Source organism: Ambystoma mexicanum, chromosome 2q (genome assembly GCF_040938575.1).
Source record: "Ambystoma mexicanum isolate Mex_15411 chromosome 2q, UKY_AmexF1_1, whole genome shotgun sequence".
NCBI lineage: Eukaryota > Metazoa > Chordata > Amphibia > Caudata > Ambystomatidae > Ambystoma > Ambystoma mexicanum.
The window spans coordinates 437,130,901-437,150,969 of NC_090924.1; the positions used below are offsets into that span (position 1 = coordinate 437,130,901).

The 20,069-nt window shown below is 43.2% G+C and overlaps 1 protein-coding gene across 1 annotated transcript in view; it reads left to right on the forward strand.

Annotated features, from left to right (window-relative positions):
• PQBP1 (polyglutamine binding protein 1) overlaps nt 1-20,069 on the forward strand; it is a 225,287-nt gene that overhangs the window by 39,694 nt on the left and 165,524 nt on the right. The window contains exon 2 of the mRNA XM_069647483.1: nt 9,677-9,755. Coding sequence (XP_069503584.1) covers nt 9,689-9,755 — 67 coding nt within the window. The 5' untranslated portion in view covers nt 9,677-9,688. The remainder of the gene's footprint in view (nt 1-9,676; nt 9,756-20,069) is intronic.

Genomic DNA, 20,069 nt, shown 5'->3' on the forward strand with positions numbered 1-20,069 from the left:
AAATCCCATATTAGAATATAAAAATCAAAACAGTATAAATCACGTGCTTCCACAATCTGAATAAGGTTTGAGAACCATGAGTTGCATATCATGGCAGTCTACAGTGAGCCACTAATACCTATTAAGTGCTCCAGCAAACTCAAGAATCATGCACCCACAATAAATAGTAATAGGCCACTACACTATCTAAAGCCTAGTATTTTTAATAATGGAAATAAACATTCCCATTGTGGGGAATTGTACCAGCTACAGACAAACTAGGCATGTATGTTAGTTATCAGAGAAATATTATCACAGCGTCAACTCTTCATGACGTTTCCAATCTGTTTGCTTCAATTGGCAGCTGATTAAAATGTAATTTTGTTATTTTCCTGGCCCCTGTGTTATAAACGCATGACAGATACAATGAGTTACTGAAATGTAAGTGCATGAATGGCAGGTAGGCCCTTGCAGTTGCTTTAGTACCCTTGTTTGGTTCAGTATAAGTTAAATGATTTCTTCTTAAGTGAATCAATATTTTCTTTGTGAATGGGCTAAACGGAGACGGTTCCTGGCCAAATTAGCACAAAGGAAGCACATACTGTTTTTTTTTTTTAAAATTTCAGCTTTATTGAAAAACAATGTATACTGTTGAGAAAACATCAACAATACATTTGAATTTAAAACGGCTCATACAAAGAAACCCCCTCCCTCACACTCGCGCCCTCTGTCCCCATAGAGTCCTTCCTCCCAACACTCATCCTATTGACCGGCATCACTTAGACAGTACATTCCCTTGCACTCTTTTGGGGATCCTGACTCGCTTCTTCCGACTTACCTATCTTCTACGTGCACATTTACTAAGGAATGAAGCCCATTCAACTTCTCTAGTCAGGACCTTTATTGTGTTAAATGCCTGTAATATCTTCCTTTTCAAATAGCTCCATAAGCTTAGCCGGCCATTCCTTTTCTGGTGGCGCATATTTCCTTTTCCAATTAATAGTCAAATATACCCTCGCAGCCACTAAGGCAAAATGAACCATATCCAGGTGGCTCCTCCACAAGACCAGCATAGGGTAAAAATGGTCTCAATACCATCAAAGTCCCTTATCCACCCAGGACGACTTTCCAAAAAGTATGTGCTTTACTACAGGACCTGCAAATATGCCAGTAAAATGCCTTCTCTGCACATTCTCTCCAGCAGAAAGTATTTTCTCCATGAAATACCAGGGACAGTCGTATCTGGTCATATTGCACCTTATGTAACAGTTTGATACCATGGAGATTGTATTGACATGCCTCAGATATTGTATGCTAATGTCTACATAATTTGCCCCACAAAACGTTATCCATTTATCTAGCCAGATCCCTCTCCCATCTTTTTACAAAGACGCTCCATTCCCTTACTCCTAGCCATTATCAGCCTAGCTTAAAGGTCCGATATCAACCCGCTAAAACTAAGATGTCACTAGTACCTGTTCTGTGGCATTAATTCCCTCTGAATCTCTGCCTTCCACTTGCCCGTCGTGACTACCCCCTTCAATTGTAGGTAATTAAAGATAGCTTTCCAAAATGCAAACTTTCCTCATGCCCCTGAACTGATATAAATTCCCCACCCTCTCCAGTCCTGCTTCAGACCACCTCTATAATCACAGTGGGTCAGGAAAATTGTCTCTAATGGGCAGATCCCACAGATGACTGAGTGGCGAAGGCCACTTGCTAATTCCTCTCATTCCCATCCCCTCTTTCCAAATGTCCCAGATTAGCCCCAATATTCCATGTTGCCATCTGCTCCTAGGCAACTGCTGCCAAGGCACCCACAACCATTCACCAACCCTCAGCGGCCGCAACCAAAAATGTTCTGCTGCCACCCGCTGTGTATCCCTATCCAAATGCAGATGTGGCACCAATGCCCTCAGCTGGGCCGCTCTAATAGCAAGCAAAATCTGGGAAACCCACTGCCCCCTTGTCCTTTTGCAAGATTAGCATTTCGTAGTACTCTGCTTTTTCCCTGCCATAAAAAGTGTAAAAACCTCCCCTTGGCGTATTTCAACAGATAATTCCCAACCGTAATCGGCAACATCTGGAATAGATGCAATAATTTGGGCGTGAGGGTCATCTCTAAAGCCTTCAGGCGGCCCAGCTAGGAAAGAGTCAGCCTCTCCCAGGTCTTAAACTCCAACTGGGAGAGCACCTCTGGGTAGTTACCCGAAGCCAGGACATCCAAAGTTCTAGTAATCATTACCTCCAGATACTTGAGCCCTTCAGCCCGAATCTCAAACTCAAAAGGAACAAGATCTCTCAGATCGTCCCCACGCTCCCTATGAAAGGGGGAAAATAACTGATTTCTCCCTATTAACCTTCAGCCAAATCTAGATTTTCTTGAATAACATCCATAGCGGCAGGAATCAACCTTTGCGGGTTGCAGAGATGCAGTGAGACATCTTTTGCATACATTCCCAATTTGTATCCTCCATCTCAACCCTTATTCCCTGTACCCGCTCTGATGTCCTTGGACGCCCTACCCAGGGTCAACGCGTTTAACAATGAGGACAAACCGCACCACTGCCTTGTTCCCCTTTGCAGGCCAAACTGAGCCGACCTATTTCCATCAACCATCATGTGTGCCTGGGCTCACAGTAAAACGCCTTAATTCCCCTCTGAAATCTTCCCCCAAAGCCACGTTTGCCCAATACCTCATGGAGGAATCCCCAGTCCAACCGGTCAAAAGTGTTTTCAGCATCTATTGACAAAAGCATCGGGTCACCTCATCTACTCCCTCGCCATTGCATTCAGGATCAGTGTTTTCCGTGGAGTATCAGCACCCTGCCTACCTGGGATTAAAGCCCACCCCATCAGAGTGTACTAGTCGTGCGATTTAACCTCTCTACTTCTCGTAAAAATCCTCTTGTCAAATTGTAACAATAAAAATGTCTTGTACAACCTACTATTGGTGGGGTCCTTTCCTTCCTTAGATATGATTGTATCAGCACCTCATGGAAGGGGGTAGGATCATTTCCGGCCTCAAAATTACGACTAAATAGCTTTGTAAAAGTGGGCGAGAGTCTTCCCATACTGCTTTTAAAAACAAATAGGCAAGGTGTTGGGAGACGATGGGTACACAGCCAGCATACGTTTTATCACCTCCACCACCTCCTAAACCACAAGGCAAGACTCTGACTCATGCATCTCGGCTTCCGACAGAGCAGGTTGGGTAACTCTGTCGTAGTAGCTCTGAATCGTCTCTTCTCTTGACCCCTTGCCCGAGCATATAATACCTCATATAACTTCACAGAACTAACAGACGCCACGCCCTCAGCCATCTCTTGTACCTTCCCATCTGATATCTCCCATTCTACCCACCTGTCCACTCATCGTGTCCTCAGCCTTGCAGCTAAAAAGCGATCCTTTCTCATAAAGGTTTTGTTTGAGGAGCCTCTGTTTCCGAACCGTCTAATTCATACTCTGAGCTTTAAGTTCCTCTCTTTTTCACCTTCAGCACCTTTAATGTACCCTCTATCTCCCCCGGATCCTCCTGTAGTCTCCTCACCAGCTCCGCTAAATAATCTATACGTGTATATGTATTCTGGGGAACGGAGAAGAAGGTATGGCCCTTTCTCTGGGAGTTCACATGCCTCACTACATAATTCTGCCCCCTTGATTCCAAAATACCAAGCAGTCTCTCCCCTCCCCTCCCCTCCTGTCCCGCAGCCTGACTCCGCCCCTCCCGAGTGCCAGCCTGTTCAATCCCGGGTTCGCTCACATATTCAGATCACCTCCCACTATCTGCAAGTCGGTGCCCAATACCAGTACTCGATCCAGCACTCTTACAAAAAGACCTCTGTCCCTAGTTAGGGCAATATATTGACACCACCATCATTTTCACTCGTCCCCACACACCTTGCACCACCAGCAATCTCCCCTCCATTTCTCGGAAAATCTCCAGCTCTTTGAATCTCAGGTGTTTGCGCCCAAGGCCTTCAGCGTGCAGCATACCCCAATCGCCTTTATACCGCTGTCCTCCCCCCTCCTTCAGCCTAGTTTCCTGGAGCAGCAGAATACAGGCACCTGTCTGCTTAAACTCCCTGGGTCGTTGGGGTGGGTCAGGGGGAGGGGGGACTTCAATCCCTTAACTTTCAAGGTCCACACCTTAAGGCATCCCCCTATGCATATCACCACCTAAGTCATTTGGTACACTGATTAGGACTGTTACTTAGTTGTAGATGGCAGTCTGTATGTGTTTCTGAACTAATTCACTCCACTTCAAAACAGATTCCCCACTATCACCCATCGCTACCAACTTACCTGCGCCCTTGCGATCCCCATCCACTCCAATGACATGCCCATTTGGAAAATGGGCCACTAGGAGGCTCCCTACCCTGCCAAAATCCACCTTAAGCCCCCAAACCATGAAATACAAAAGCTTCAATAATCGTCCGAATAAACAGTGTCAATTAAAACCTGGATTTCCAACACAAGTCCAAATCAACACTTCACCAGTGATGGTGTACCCAGCCTTATAATCTTTTTCGGCCCCCTATTCCTTGATGCAAGACCTATCAGGGTTGAGCTGGTGTTAAGGCACTCCCATTTCTCATGGTTCTTACATTATTGGGCTAGTCTTCCTTCTGCTCTGCAAGTTGTGATCCTGTATTCTTCCTCCCGATGTTTGAAGAACAGCGTAAATGGGAAGTGTCAGCAATACCTGATGCCTCTCGATGTAAGCCACTGGCTGAGTGCATGTCGGTTCCTTCTCCTGGATAATGTGAGGAATGACGAGCTCTGATGGAACAATATCTTTTCACTGTCAAGGAGGATGTTGTTCCTTGTTTGACTCTGAACAGCACTTCTCTATGTCACAAAAATTGTGAAATCTCACTGCCACTGACCTTGGCCCCTTTATTATAACCACATACACCTCTATGGGCTCTCCTGAGCTTTACCTCCTTCTGCAAACAGGCTATCAACTATACTGTGCACTTTAGCCACCACTTCCTTCAGGGACTCCCCCATCACTGTTTTAAGGCCCAAAATCCTCAAATTATTCCTACTGTTTTCAAGAACATCCAGTTTCCGCCTAGCCTCCTCATCCTTTGATGGTTCCTAATCTAGTTACAGCAGGCAAGAATCCAACCTCATTTCAACTCTTCCCCTCCACTGCATCCACCCTACCCCAAAAGTCTTTCTGCTATTGAAGACTTTGCTACAGAGGCTTCACTACCTCCTGCTTGCCACTTTGCCTCAACACCAGTGTTCCCCCTCACTTCAAATTCCTACTACAGTTCTGTTAGACCTGTACAGTCAGCCAATGCACAAGCAGCAGTAGCTTACCCAAGCAAGCAAAAACTGGGCCTTCCAAGTCCAATGGGCACGGCTACCAGGCCGTCCTTCAGAGTTTCCTTTTGTCTGCCTTCCGGCACCACAACCCACCCAGCTCACTTATTCATATATTCAAGGGTGGAATTCCACGTATTTCGCACGGCCCTCTTCCCTGCTTGGAGTAAATGCTCCTCCGTACCTTCACTGTTCTACTAGGGACCCTCTCCAGGTCCTCAGCCTGGTTCCTACAGCCCAGCAAAGGCTAGAAAGCTGCTGATGGTGCTCCGTACTCTGCGCAGTCAAGAGGGCGCTTTGCTCTGCCTTCCCGTCTCTGCTTGCCGCTCCCCACCACAATTTAGGCAGGTGCTGCAGAATCTCATGCAAGTCCTCCAAAGTCCTCACCGGCATTGAATGTACCAGGTAGGGTTCCGTACAATCTCTGTGTGGGCCTGACAGTCCCAACGTCCTCTCGAGGCGTTCTACTACCACTTCAGTGCCTGCTTATCCACCCTAAATGCGTGTCGGTCCCCTTACACAATGGGGTGTCATGCGCAGGACCGCCAAGTGTGTACCACTCTCTTGCCTTGTCAATTTTGGCAGAAGGCACCATCTCAAACCTCCCGCTTTTCTGGAGGAAAGCGGGAGCTTGTATCTACGTGGCAATCATGGTCCACGCCCTGTAGCGGTTTCACATAGTGTTTTGAGTATGGGGGTCTACGTTCTTAAGTCGCCCATTTTGTTTATTTTTTGTCTCTACAGTTATGTTTAGGCAAAAAAAGTCATCACATTTTTATTTTTGGGGGCTTTTCTCCCCGCCCTCCTCCCATATTATTTTCTACCTATTACCGACCCACCCCCATATTTTTTGGTGTTTTTTTTCAGCAAAAACATTCAGGGGGGAAACAAACCGAATAAAAAAATAAAACTGGCAATTTACCTCATACCGCGTATATAATAAACCCAGCTTGAGCTCAATCAACAAGCTGAACAAATTGCCAAATATGATTTTATTGAAAATGGCTGTCATTAGTGCAAATTGAAAAGTATAATGATAAAGGGCCCATTTTAAATTGGATAACTGATGTGGGGAGGCTAGTTTCCAATTCTAGAAGTTCCACAGCTCTTGCATGAATGATGCCCCAATAGTAAGTGTTAAAATGTTGGCTCATGAACTGCAATAGCTGACCTGGGAGAAAAATCCCACATGCCAGCACCATATTGTGCAATTCCCCTGGACCTGGCCTAGAAGGCCTTAATAGTTGCAACAACTGCTTCGCCATCATAATTGGAAGCAAAACGCAATAAGCCACAATGTCACTGTTTTTTAACCTTTGCCAGCCAATTATTCTTTGCATAAAAATCTAATGTTCAGGCAGTGCTCCAGATAAGACTTTGACGTGGGGGTATTTTACTCCCTATTTTCGAAGTTGAGAGTAAAATTATTTTTTAGGGAGTAAAAACAGAGTCCCGTTCCCAATACAAGTACAAATATGTTCAACTGTAAAACAGAGATGTTTTTGTGAGAAATACTTCTTTGCACCAAGTTATTCATGCATATTAAAAGATACATTTGACCTCTTCCATACTTATAGTAATTTCTTCCTGTGGTACTGCATTAATTACTGTTCCAAACACATCCATGGAACTGTTCGTGTGAAAGCACGGGCACAGGCTTCTATTTGTCCTTTTCCCAATTTTTTTTTTTTTATGGGAGTCTTTATACTCTTTTATTTTTTGGGAGTATTTGGGCCTCATTACAGGTCGGGTGGTCCAGAATTAACAGTGGCGGTAAACCCGCCACCACTGTTAATTCCGGACCTCCCGAGTCCTGCAGGCGGGAGGTGATCTTCCCGCCAGGTCTGACCTGGCGGGTTGAACACCTCCCGCCTGCAGGCGGACGTGGAAACACCAGCACCATCACGAGATGGTGCCGGTGTTTCCACTTCCCCGTTCCCATTGAGTCCTATTGGACTCAATGGGAATGGGGATTTACCGAATTCCGCCTCCGGAATTCCCGGGACACCAGGGCTGTAATGCCCTGGTAATTCCGGGAATCAAGGAGGCGGAAAGATAATACGAGTCTGTCGGTAACCGCGGCGGTAATGAGGCTCTTTGCCTATTTTTAGGGAGTAAAAGTGGCAGATACACCCTTATCTGTAGGGCTGTAAGGTAATTAAATGCCTTGTCCCTTTTAAAAATATCATTTTGCCCCAAAAAATAAAGAATTAATTATAGACCATCAAAACATATTTGGAGCTATTCACTTCCATTTCCACTTCCCTATCACTAAAATGTGTCTGGGTTTTGGTGATAGGGTGTTTTTGCGTCCTAAAAAGGAGGGAATATCAGCAGAGTTCGAGGAAGATTTTCCAGGGCATCAAAATAAAGTTTAAATAACAGGGTGGCCATAAGAGTAGCTGGATGTGAAAGTGTAGGCAGCACCCCTCCAGACTAACTCTCAGATGGATACTAGATTGTCCAATAGCCTTCGAAATGGGAAGCAGTATTATTAAATAAGTATTTCTATTTATTAAGGAGGGCATTTTCATCGATCAGAAACACTTGTATAGTAACAGTCTGCGGACCATTCCGGCCGAGGTGCCTCAAAAAAGAAGTAGCGAGCATTGTTTAGTCGTTGGAATCTGAGTAAAGTATATGACATCTAGTCAGCTGTTTAGAGAGGGGTGATGAAAGGGGGGTCTTAAGAATCATCTGACATGGAAAGTGCATTGACTTAGATAAACTCCTCCTGAACTGGTTAAGAACTCCCTCTCCAAGGGATCCACAAAGTGCTGCAAGAGGCTTAAGAGAGCATTATTTAGAAGACCCACTAAGCAAGAGTCCTGCAGACCTGAGAGGTTAGGCAGCAAGTAAACATTAGCAACTAAGGCAGTCACGAGAGAAGTGTATGGAATACAAAACATGTTTGGTTCCCACCTTGGCTGTACACAGAATTGTTGCAGGTTTTGCTGTGGTGTTTAAGGACATGCTGCCCTTCCTTCTGAGCTTTGTACTGTTACTGCCTGGCTCTGAATGCTACTGGGGAGGACCACCAAGAGTGGACACCTATGCCCGGTCCTTAAGGCACGAATGAGGAAACTATGTGCAAGTCAGTAGCCTTTATTGGTTGAGGGGGAACAGAACTGTGACTGTATCCTGAAACAGTATTCAGCCCACTATTTACAAAAAGCATTCACTGGACGATACATAGCAACAGCATCACATGCAAGGGGCAAAGATTGCTTGCTAAGGGAAACATGCAACCAAACTCTAGAGAAAAGACAAGTGAGAGCAAGAACAATAACACAAACGTTCAAGTAAAAAGTACCGAAAGGCTAAGTAAGTAATGTTTCAAGGCAGAGGAGGAAACTGGGCTAGAGGAAACGTTAAAGGAGCAGGCATGGGGCAAAACAAAAGATGGCTCTGGCTAAGAAATTGGCAACACAGAGATAAGAGGGCACCTACGCATAGAAAAAATAATACAGACTGAAAACAGTGGAACTAACCAAGAACTACAAACTATGGACTGGAATCAGATAACTGTTTGTTGAACTTCAATCTGGAATCTAGCAAACTATGGACTAATAGGCGAGATTCATGTAAACTATGTCATGAAACTGCAGACGAATGTCAAGGATTGCTAGAAGAGGGCAAGACACTAGAGCAGGTACCGTCAGTCGCAGACATACGCAGTACAGCTCAGCAGGAAACTACAGATCAAATCAAGTCTGGAAACAAGCTACACTCGAGGAAAAATAACTCCAATAGCCAGCTAGTTAAATACTAAAACACTGTGGGCTGAAATCCGCAACCGCAGCTTAAATGTTCTGCAACTGTATGGGCCAATGAGTAGTAGCACTACACATCATCACATTGTATGGCTGTGTTTGGATAAACCATCTTTCTGGCTGCAGTCAAAATAATTGGCATCAGGAACCTCATAAAAACAGTACCCAGATAAAATCAGGGCTTGGCAGTCAGCTTACGTGGATTTTTGGGCTTTGGGTTAGTTTAGGGAGTGAACCAGTTAGCAAGACTGCCATGAAAGGTTTAGAACTGCAACCTTGCTTCTATTGCAACCGTTTCAGAGGCCCTTTGTTCTTTTTAAACGTGTGACCAATAGAGATTAGCTGGTTTTCTGGAATGTGAGGACAAACAGGAATAATTGTGTTCTGTTCACAAAGTGGGAGTCATTGCTCTGTAGAGGGTGGTGAAGGATCTCTGTCTGGTTTACAGTATGGATTTCTCATTTGCAGTATTGCAATAACGGGCACTACAGCCCAGATGTGAGTTGCATTGGCAGAGCAGTTTGTGGAGTTAACCTTTCTGTTGTCCATTCCCCTGTCAATGGGTTGTCTTTGTTCTCTTTTCCCCACAGCTCTGACTGAGGATGCCCCTCCCATTGGCTCTACAGGCCCGCCTGGCAAAGCGTGGGATTCTGAAGCATGTGGATGCTGGTGAGTTTGATTTAAAGTATCCCACATAAAAAACAGGAGATAAAGACTATACAACTAGGTGAACGTTATAGACCATTTCATCTAACCAAGCAGAAATATTATCATAACAGAAATATTATGAAAAGGGAGTAAGTGCCATTCATTATTGGCGAGATAACTACAGAAACAAAGGTTTGACAGAACAATTTATAAAATACTGGACAGCATCCTTCCGGAACATGGGGCTCTATAAATTACCACACATTTTCCCCTTATTATGCATCACTATATTCCTTAAAGGGTAGCTAATCTAACAAAGAGATAGTGTGTATATATAGCCTATCTGCACTTACCCAAGTTGAAAGAAGACACTTTAATTTCATTGATAGTTCCCAGACCAATAGTGTAGGTAACCAAGGTCATTGAAAAGATGCAAGTCGTCGGGCCAGATGGCTTGTCCAAGCTAGTTTATAAAACCCTTAGCAACCACCTGGTGTCTAAATTGTATATTATTTTTTTAACATGTGCAGCATACCCCCATCCTTTCTAAAAGGGTTGATTTTGATGATATTGAAGGAAGGTATGGACCCTGACCCAATGTGCATCATATGCGGATATCCCTCCTAAATACTGAAGCCAAAATATTGCTGGTTTCTAGATTGGAACCATTTCCCCTCCGGTTAATCCATTTGGACCAAGTAGGATTTGTGAAAGGCAGCCAAATGGAGCATAACATAAGGAAACAGTGAAGCCCTCTGACTCCGTCCTGGACTCATTAGTTGCTGAAAAGGCCTCTGACCGGATCAATTGGAGATTCTTTAAAGTAACACTGTAGGGATTTGGGTTGGGCCCCAATTGGCTGATATGGGTAAGTGCAGTGCTCCATATAATATTTTGAGGTGGGAGTATTTTACTCCCCATTTTTAATTTAAGTAAAATGTGATTTCAAGAGAGTAAAAATGACGTTTCTCATTTGCAAGAGAGTAACATGTATGTGACATCCAGCAAACGTGTGCAGAAACTATGGAAATCATTACTATGCGGCAGCTTTCTGCTTTGTGACAGAATGCACCTTTCATTATTTCTGTAAGGTCTGGCCATTTGATCTTTCCTGTATATATTTAAATGTTGAAAACACAAAAACCTAACCAATTACATAGTAGAGCAAACATGAATTGTATTGTGTTTTGAGTTTCGATAGCAGAATTGTCTTTTGAGGTTTAACGAAAGTCTTCATTTCCTGGAGCTTTTACTAACTTATGGTATACCAATATTATGATCTAACAGTGCAGAGGCAAGGACTCAATGCTAAATTCTATATCTAATCTCATGGGCGAATGGTTATTTATATAGCGCTTTTGGAAAAGCGCTGTAGATAGAACATATTTATCACAATTATCACCAAACAGAAGTTGGTACTCTTTTTATAGACCTCGAAAGGATGAAAGGCTGAGTTTGCCTTGCTGTGATTGAAACCTGCAACCTACAGCTCACGCACAGATTGCAGTAACGAGCGCTCAACTGGCTGAGCTATCTTATTGCTAACATCCTTCACAGGTCAGTAAACTGAGTATCGACTGAGGTATAATAATCACAGTACCTAGATGTTGAACCATGTATGAAGCGCTACATAAAGTTAAATACTGATCTGGATTATCACAGGGACAGGTTTTGCGGAGTTTCTATTTCAATTACAAATGTAACTTTCATTTTTTGGTTTTTGAACAGTGCTTGCGCTTCCTAGAGAGTAAGGTTTTGGGTTTTTTAATTGTAGTCTTGAAAATTTGAGAGGCTATAACACCTGTAATTGGTGTAATGATAATCACCCACCCTTGAGCAAAGACTCTGCTGCCACTGACCATTTATAGTAATGTACCCCATTGACTGCAAGGTTGAATGGATGTAAACTAGACCGTGCATACTCATCATTTTACACACTGTTTTTATAATTAGATTGCACATTAAATTAGAAGTGGAAAAATGATCTGCCTCCACGTGATTATGCACAGAGCACAGGAACTCTAAAAAAAATACAATTGTCCAATGCTGGTTTTATTGGAAGAAAAAAGAAGCATAATTTGATAAAAAAATGTGAATTCGCAATTGCAATTTAGGTTTCCATCTTATTAATTATACAATCCTAAAATGCTAGGAAAATGTATCTGCACAGTACTTCCAGTTGCCCCAGGAGCATCAACACAGCAGAAACCGAATGGAAAGAATTCATTCCTTTTATCACATTGTGCAGTTTCTTTTTTTGAAAGGCTTCAGAGAAATACATTCTGTTTCAGAGGCTTGCAATTACATTTGATAACGATCATTCTGGTTTCTGTCCTCTGCTCGAAACGTGTGTGTAAATGTACACAGGAAAATAATAAAGCTGTCGTATTTTTTTAAAAAAATGTTTTATTTGTGTTTGGTACACATGTACCTTTACAAAATGAATACAAGTGATGAACAAGAACAAATTTAAGACACAGCTAAAATATAAATACATTACATATGAATCCAAAATATTCAAACAAAATCATACTCCAACCACGCATATCTAAAATAACAAGATTACCCAATTAAGTTTCAAATTCTAATACATCATAATCCTCACAAAAAGAGATGCACACAGTAGCTTTTAACATAAGAATATAATTGATCCATAAAATTATGAAGGGGACTATACGTTCATGTTAACACAATAAGGATCTAATTGATCTGTTAGAAGTGTGACGCTAACTATAAATTCATATTAAAACCATACAACGACAAAGTTTCAAGTAAACAATCTGTCTGGCACACCCATATCACAATGTACCACTTGAACAGAGAGCTCTTATGTTCGCTTCACAAAACGGGGCACAAAAGGACATTTTTTACAAATAAATTCACACTCTTATGCATTGAGAAACCCCTCAATATGACGAAGCATGCACATCGTTGCAAACATGACGGTGTTACTACACCCCCACATACATCGCCTCCATATATTATCAGAAAATTCTGTAGATGTTACATAGAAATGGGGACCAAAAACTAGCCTTCACTGAGATTCAAAATATGGACAGACAATCATGAGGTGATTAAGGGATTCCTGAACATCCTGTATGCCACAAAAGCGATCCCCTCCCCCCCCATCTGACAACAGTGTTATGGTGCCAGTTTTTTGTACTATGAGCAGTGTGAACTAAGTCCAATCTGAATCTCATGTATGCTGTAAGGCTGACTTGTTACTAACGCATGTCTGAAATTGGAATATTCTTGGAAAGAGGGCTACTGTGCTATTAGGTCCGATGTAGGGGCCCATGCATTTAAGAAATATATTTTTTCCACTGCGGCTGGATGGTCTCTTAAGAGATTCCAAAATGTACTTCATGCGTTCATGAAAATGGGTAATTGAAGCAGGAAAATATTTAACTTGCATTTCATGGAGATCCTCATATAAAGATTGTCTGGTGGAAAGACCATTTTAGTGAAGTTATTGAGCATTCTCCATGTAAATTTTGATGCCATAAGAGTGTATCCCTAATTCATGAATTAGAATAGCATTAGGGAGATTAAAGGGCAAACAAAGAACTGATTTCCAAATTTTGCCCTGGATTTTATTCAACATAGGGTCAATCTCAAGGAGGCACAGGTCTAAGCTATACAAGATGATGGCTTCGACCTTTAGAAGGTAGAAATCAATTAAGGGTTGCAACGAAAATTTGCAGTGGCGATTTAATTATTCGTTTCATCCGAGCTGTGAGATGAAGGATTTTAGTTTGCAAAAAGGACAGCCACTTGACTATAGAATTACCATTTGAAAGATAGTAGCCCAAATACACCATGTTCTTATTCAATAAAGCTGTCCTATTTACAAGATTCTCATGTGTAAAAAGGCCTAGTACGCATCTTATCTGGAGGCCTGGGTAAGTGAATTTTTCACCGCTTCCACGGCTATTGTATGAGTCAATGGGATCTCATCTCATCCCTTCCCCATAAAGAGATGTACTTTTCAGGTTTGCCCTCTTTCTCCCTCTTCTTTTTGTTTGTTATTGAACCCCTGGTGTGAACAGCAGGTACTAAATAATTTGAGTCGTTTTTTTGTGCATGATGCACTTTGCTATGTAATGCAACCTCATCAATCGTTTTCTGCTTTTTATAGAAATCCAACAGATTTGTAGAAATGTTCACATATAAGATAATTCACGATAAGTTTGTTCTGACATTCTACCTCAGAGATGGACTCAAACCTATGGAAAGGTGCTGAAGTAACTTTCCATAGGTTTCTATAGAGTGGTTCACATCCAGGTTTGGCCTACAATACACTGAGTCTCCCTACATGTAGAAGCGGAGTGGGATTTCCTGATCAACCCCTTTCATGCACTAGCCCAATTGAGAGTTCTCCCAGAGTACGTATGTGATGCCACCTCGAAGCAATAAGTCTTTTTAGAAAATGTAGGAGTGGGTTGTGTTGGGGAATGGTTGTAGGTCCCTAAAGACACGGTCACAAAGGGACTGGTTCAACTACCTGTCCTTGTGACTTTGGGAAATATATTGAGATTCAAAAAGAATAATGGTACACTTACTCCATGGCTATCGCCACTAATTTTCATTTGCCCTCCTCCTTCCATAAAGTAAATATGCAGTGCAATTTGCTTTCAGACATGGTTTGAAGCAGGGCAGGATCTAGCAGGTCAGTTGTAAGTATAGAACATATTTGTTAGCATTGAGTTCCAGGTATGTCAACTACAGATGGGAGACTGTTGTTTTCTATATCTCTGGTTGAAATGTGCCCTTTCATAGGACAAATGGAGGGACAGCATTTCAAGACAACTAACCACGGCTTCTGCTTCAGCAGTCTGGGAGCAAAAGCTGGATATCAAAACCATGTCAGGGTTTGATTGTACTGCTTCAACAATTATCCCCCTGGGACTCTGTTGCAGTGGGAGAGGGACCTAGGTTTTCCCATACTGATGATAGTTGGGGGACTCTAAGTGAAGAAGCCTGCAAAAGCCTGGTTTTCTTAGTAGCTTAAGTTCCACAACGTGACATTGCTGCATAGATGGCAATTACCCCCATGTAGGTTAGTGCGATGAATATGAGAATATCATCACTTTCCCTGGGATAGCCTCCCCTCAGGTGGCCAGGGCACGGCAGCCACTACCTGATCCTGACCCTGTGGGTGGCTATGAAGGAGGACCACCTGGGGGAAGGTGACTCTCAGGGAGACTCAATGACTTTCTTGGAGGAAACCACATGCCCCCCTTTCCCTTTCAGGGATGTCTCCTCAGTCCCTTGTGCCTTAATAGCATACTGTCACACTTATCACCCACCTCTGTATAAAACTAGGGTGTTTAAGCCCCAAACTTCCATTAGGGAAACCATACTGTTGATTGGGACGAGGAAGAGCCAAGGAGTAGTGAAGATCACTTCCGGGAAGCTCAGTGTCAACTTCCCCCAAGTCATTTAGAAACCAATTGTAACACCATTGACACGAAGAAGAGTGACCAAGTAATGATGATTGCAAGGACCGGGCATCAACCACTGGGGTCTAGTTGTTGGGAAATGAGTAAGTAGTTTTAAATGGGGGCTGGTCGCAGCTGACAGCACGCAGGAGAGAGGAAAGCTGCAGACTGGCTGGGTACCGCGTTGAAGGCAGGAGCGCTGTGGCAGAGGTTGGAGAAGCGTACCCCCAGACAAAGGAACGCAGAAGCGAAGGTGCGGGCGTTCCACTGCTTGGATAGCGAAAGCCGTAGAGACCGCACATCACGAAAACTAGCCCCATGGGACTAGACTGCTTTTTAGGAGGCACTCGCAACAGCAGTACAGCAAGGCAGAGGGAGACACATAGGCACAACAGACAACCGGTAATCCCTGAGAAGAAAGTAGGGTTACCGGGTTGTCTGCGAACGAAGGTTGCTCTGTAGTAACAGAAAGAGGCTGATGGATTACAGAGTTATTAAATAAAGGGAAATGCTTCCTAAGAACGCTATGAGCAGAAGGTAACAAAATCTTAAAAGAAGCCAGAGGATTAAGTATGCAAGTTTTTAATGGATTATTAAACCCTAATTGGGGGAGGAAAGAATAACCCATATGACAAAGACCTGGCAAGCATCTATACTAAATGAAGGTTGTGATTGAAAAGTGTTCTATAAAACAAAGTCCTGGAAAGTAAATAAACCAGGTGAAATTAGGTATTTGATTAATGAACTGTTTATGTAACCAAGTCCTGGCACAAGAAATACACCAGGTGAAGCTAAAGCTTTGTGCAATAAAGTGTTTGTATGATAAAGCCCTAGACAAAGGGAATACCAGGTGCAGTTGAATAGCTGTGAGAAAATGTTAAAGTAACAAGAGAGTAGGCCAGGTGAAGTTAAGGATCTGTTTATTTAATAATGACCTGGAAAAAGAATACACCAGGTGGAGATAAAGAGTTGTGCAACAAAGCATTTGTATAATAAAGCCCTCCTTTGGCCAGCCGCGCTATATAAATAAACAAATACAAAAAGAGAATACCAGGTGAAATTGAATATATGTGAAGCAACAGAGTCCTGGTATGACAGTAGGCCAGATGTAATCGTGTATTTGTACAACAAACCTTTCTTACAATAAAGTTGTCACGAGTGCGACGCGGAATTGGTCTGTGTGGCGCCGTTGGCGGTATGTACAAGGGGTGCGAAGTTATCCTTCCAAAATGGCGCCCAGTCCTTCGTGCGCTGGTCCAGTCTTTCGATCAGATCAGGAGGGTGTGACTCCTCCCCGTCAGCACGGAAGAGTATTTCCCACATCAACACCGATGGACCAGCGCGTTGCTACGACTATCGTGAGCCACGCTCCGTGAGTAATTTAGGATTCATTTGGATATCCCAGACCGCTCTACGTAACCTCTTCTTTTCCTACTTTGCTTGCTTAATCCCTTTTTTCTTGTTCCGCTAGTTGCCTCCTCGCGGACCAATTCACAGGCCAGCCATTCCCGACACCCAACTCTTACTTAGTCATTTCGGCACTTGCCTCCCAGTAAGTAAGCTCATCGATTCTCACAACTCTCCCCTTCTCAGTTGAACCCGCAGTTAACCTTTTTTCTCTCCCACTCTGTATTAGCAAAGGCAGACACATTCCACCTCTTGAACTACAGTACCCAGACTCCTCCTCTTCCATGGAAGTCACGACTTCTCACAGAAGGAATTATATGCTAGGGTAGGTACGCTACTTATCTCCCGCTCTCTTAGATCAGTCAAATAGTACTCGTTACTTATCTTTACTTTGTATATCTTCAGAACGAATTCCAGTAATCCCTTCTCAGACTGCCGAACGCCAGCCACCTTGTTACCAACACCTGAAACCTTTTAGAATTCCTCCCAAGGTACGAGATTCCTTTCCTCCCCGCTTTTTGAGTATCTTTCACCATAAAAGACAGAACACTTACCTTTCTGGTTTGTATCAACAGTCAGAGGCAAAAACACGGACACCGACATCCTCGACTCCTTCGTACCTCCGGGGATTGTCTCCCGACGCTCACGAGCCGCGACAGTCCTCGTCAGGAACTCTCAACGATCCCCAGCTACAAGGGTTTTTCCCGACCAAGGGTTTCCCTGACGCCTCCACTCCACGCCTGTTTCCTTAGGCTGGGAGAGGGGGACTCAGGTATTTCCCTAATATCCACATTGAGTTTGAAGACAAGGTAAGAGAGTTTGCTGTTATTCTGATTGTCTACCTTTACCGAGATTACCTTTGCCTTAAAGTTAGAAAACCAACTTCTTTGATCGTTTGTTTGGAGCTAGAAAGATAACAAAAGTCCTGGCAGGAGAGTATACCAGGCGAAGGTTAATGTTAGTAATGAAGTCCTGGTAGGGAAGGTACACCAGGTGAAGGTGAAACGTGGCGTAGCAGAAGTATGCTCAGGTGAAGCTTGATGTTAAGAATATTGTAAAGGGGGGGCGTGGTCTAGCGCTGAGGAAGATGGCCGCCTATTACCGTTGCTCCGTCTCACCTTACCATTACTACATTCTTTTCTTTTCCTGACCAGCTTTTTCAGTAAGTCACTGCCCCTGAGTTGCCGCTTCATCTGAGCTGTTTATTTCTGAGATCCTGACGTTTGCCTGTCTCTCTTCAGTCTGTTGTTCGGCGCTACATGGTGCTTCCGGGAGTAGCCGCGCTTCGTGAAGAGAAACCTGGGCGCTCCTCCTACCTCAGTGCACCAGCTCAGGCCTGGTCCTGCTCCTCTCCAGATATGACGCCACTTCTGGCAGACCCTGCATGCCTTGCGGCGGCTACAATTCTAAGGGAATAAGCTAAGTCTTCCTATCGATTTACGTGTGCATAATAATTAACTTTTTTATTTTATTTTAATTTTCTCCACGTGTGGTGGAAAAGTTTATTGCACTCGCTCAGAACCAAATTGAATCCGGTAACACAACTATTCATACAAGGTATATAAAAGAGTGTGAACACTTGAAGGATTACTATATTTCTTTCAAAGCTCCGCTGCAAGGAAATATAATTCTTTACTTAAGAGTAAAAGAAGAATAACAACAGGAGAGAAGTGAATGAGGGCTGAAGTTAGATGTGGTGAAATGGAAATAGCAAGATAAATTTAAGATATCTGAACAACCTAAAATCATAGGAGCTCAAAATCAATACTTTATCTAGATTCCTCTATCAATATTACTGCAGTTATCCCAACCCTTTTTCTGCTTTATTGGGATAATTGTAGGTCATTTTGCAGCCCATATTACCATTCTCTATCTCATTGGACACATTGCTCTTTTCTGGACCTACTGCACAGCTTCGCTGCCACAGTGCCACCCAATTAGTGGTTCCTACCCCTGGTACCTTCTATTTGGCACCTCTGGATACAATGGCGACCAGCAGAAACAATGAAAAAGCTATGCCAGTCAACAAAGACACTACCCTTTCCTCAACCAACCTGAAAAGGCCTAAAAGTGACTCACCACCTCCGCTTTGTCCACCAGATCCAGCTATTGAGACCATTTTGCAAGAAATCAGAGCACTAAGGCCCTTCATTGAGACCACAAATCAAAAACTTCAACAAATAGATGACAGATGGAAGGGCTTCGAAGACAGAATGGAGGGGGTAGAAAGGATGGTAGGTCTCACGGAAGATGTGAGTCCTAGGGTAGCGCACCTTGAAAAAGCTGTCAAAGACCTCCAGAAACATAATGAGAACCTGGAAAATTGTAGTAGATGCAATAATCTATGCATTTAAGGCCTGCCTGAAGCTTCTGAACCCTCAGACCCCATTGTTCTTCTACAGAAATTGCTATCTGCCTTACTTCACCTTCCTTTGGAAACTTCATTCAACATACAACATGCTCAACGTGTAGGTTCATTGAGAAACTCTGCATCTCTTCGCCCTCCTCCTCAAACTCTTATATTCTGCTTGCTAGAATACACCCAACTCCAGTTAATTCTCTCAAAAACTAAAGAAGAAATCCCTCACGTGGCATGGAAGTAATTTGCATATATCTGAAAACGTAGCAAGAAGCACGGCTCTTCGTAGGAAAGAATGTTTATCCTTTCGCCATGCACTGAAATAGCTCAGGATTAGATATGGTTTATATCACCCATGCTCATTCAAAGTTACCCATGAGTGACGCACAGCCATGTTCGATGATCCTGATGATCTGAAAGCTTTCATTCGCTCCATCAAGACTGAAGGCATGGTTACAGCAAATCCTTCTTCTTCCGGAACATGAGGTTTCTGTTATCCTGTCCATTTTGGTCCCCTACTAATGTTGGTATCTTCATTTTTATAACATTGGTGAGATGGACGTGGTTGTGACGTCCCTCTCCTGCTGTGAGTTGTCTTTTCCCTTTTGACTGCTCTGTAGGTGTTACCTACCGCGGGTTGTTCATTTTTTTCTGTGCTTCCTTTTCCCTCTTTTTCTCCCACTTCCTGGTCTGATCTCCTTTTTGTTCTCAACCATATACGCTGTTGCCTTTTGTTTCCCCTGATTATGAGGTTTTTTCCTCACTTTTGGTCTCTGATTTGGCCAGCGTTGATCAGACCTTCCCTTTTTGTCCCTTTACCCTTATGTGTTCTCCTTTTCTGTGTTATAGGAGGTTCCAGTTATATCAATACTTCACTGATTCACATTGTTCTAGTATGGCTCACCACATTCTGGTTTGATTGTATTCTGTGCTCATTACAGGTTCATATCCAGACTCAACATTTACTTTTTTGTTTCAATGGTATTTAAGTGCGGTATGCAGTCTTTCCAACAACACATTTTCCATCGAAACTTTTCCAATGAAAAAAAGTGCATCGAATGCATATTTGTGTGGGTTAAAGGGTTAATTTTGTTTGGGATGGATTTTTAAGGGATTAAAAAAGGGAGT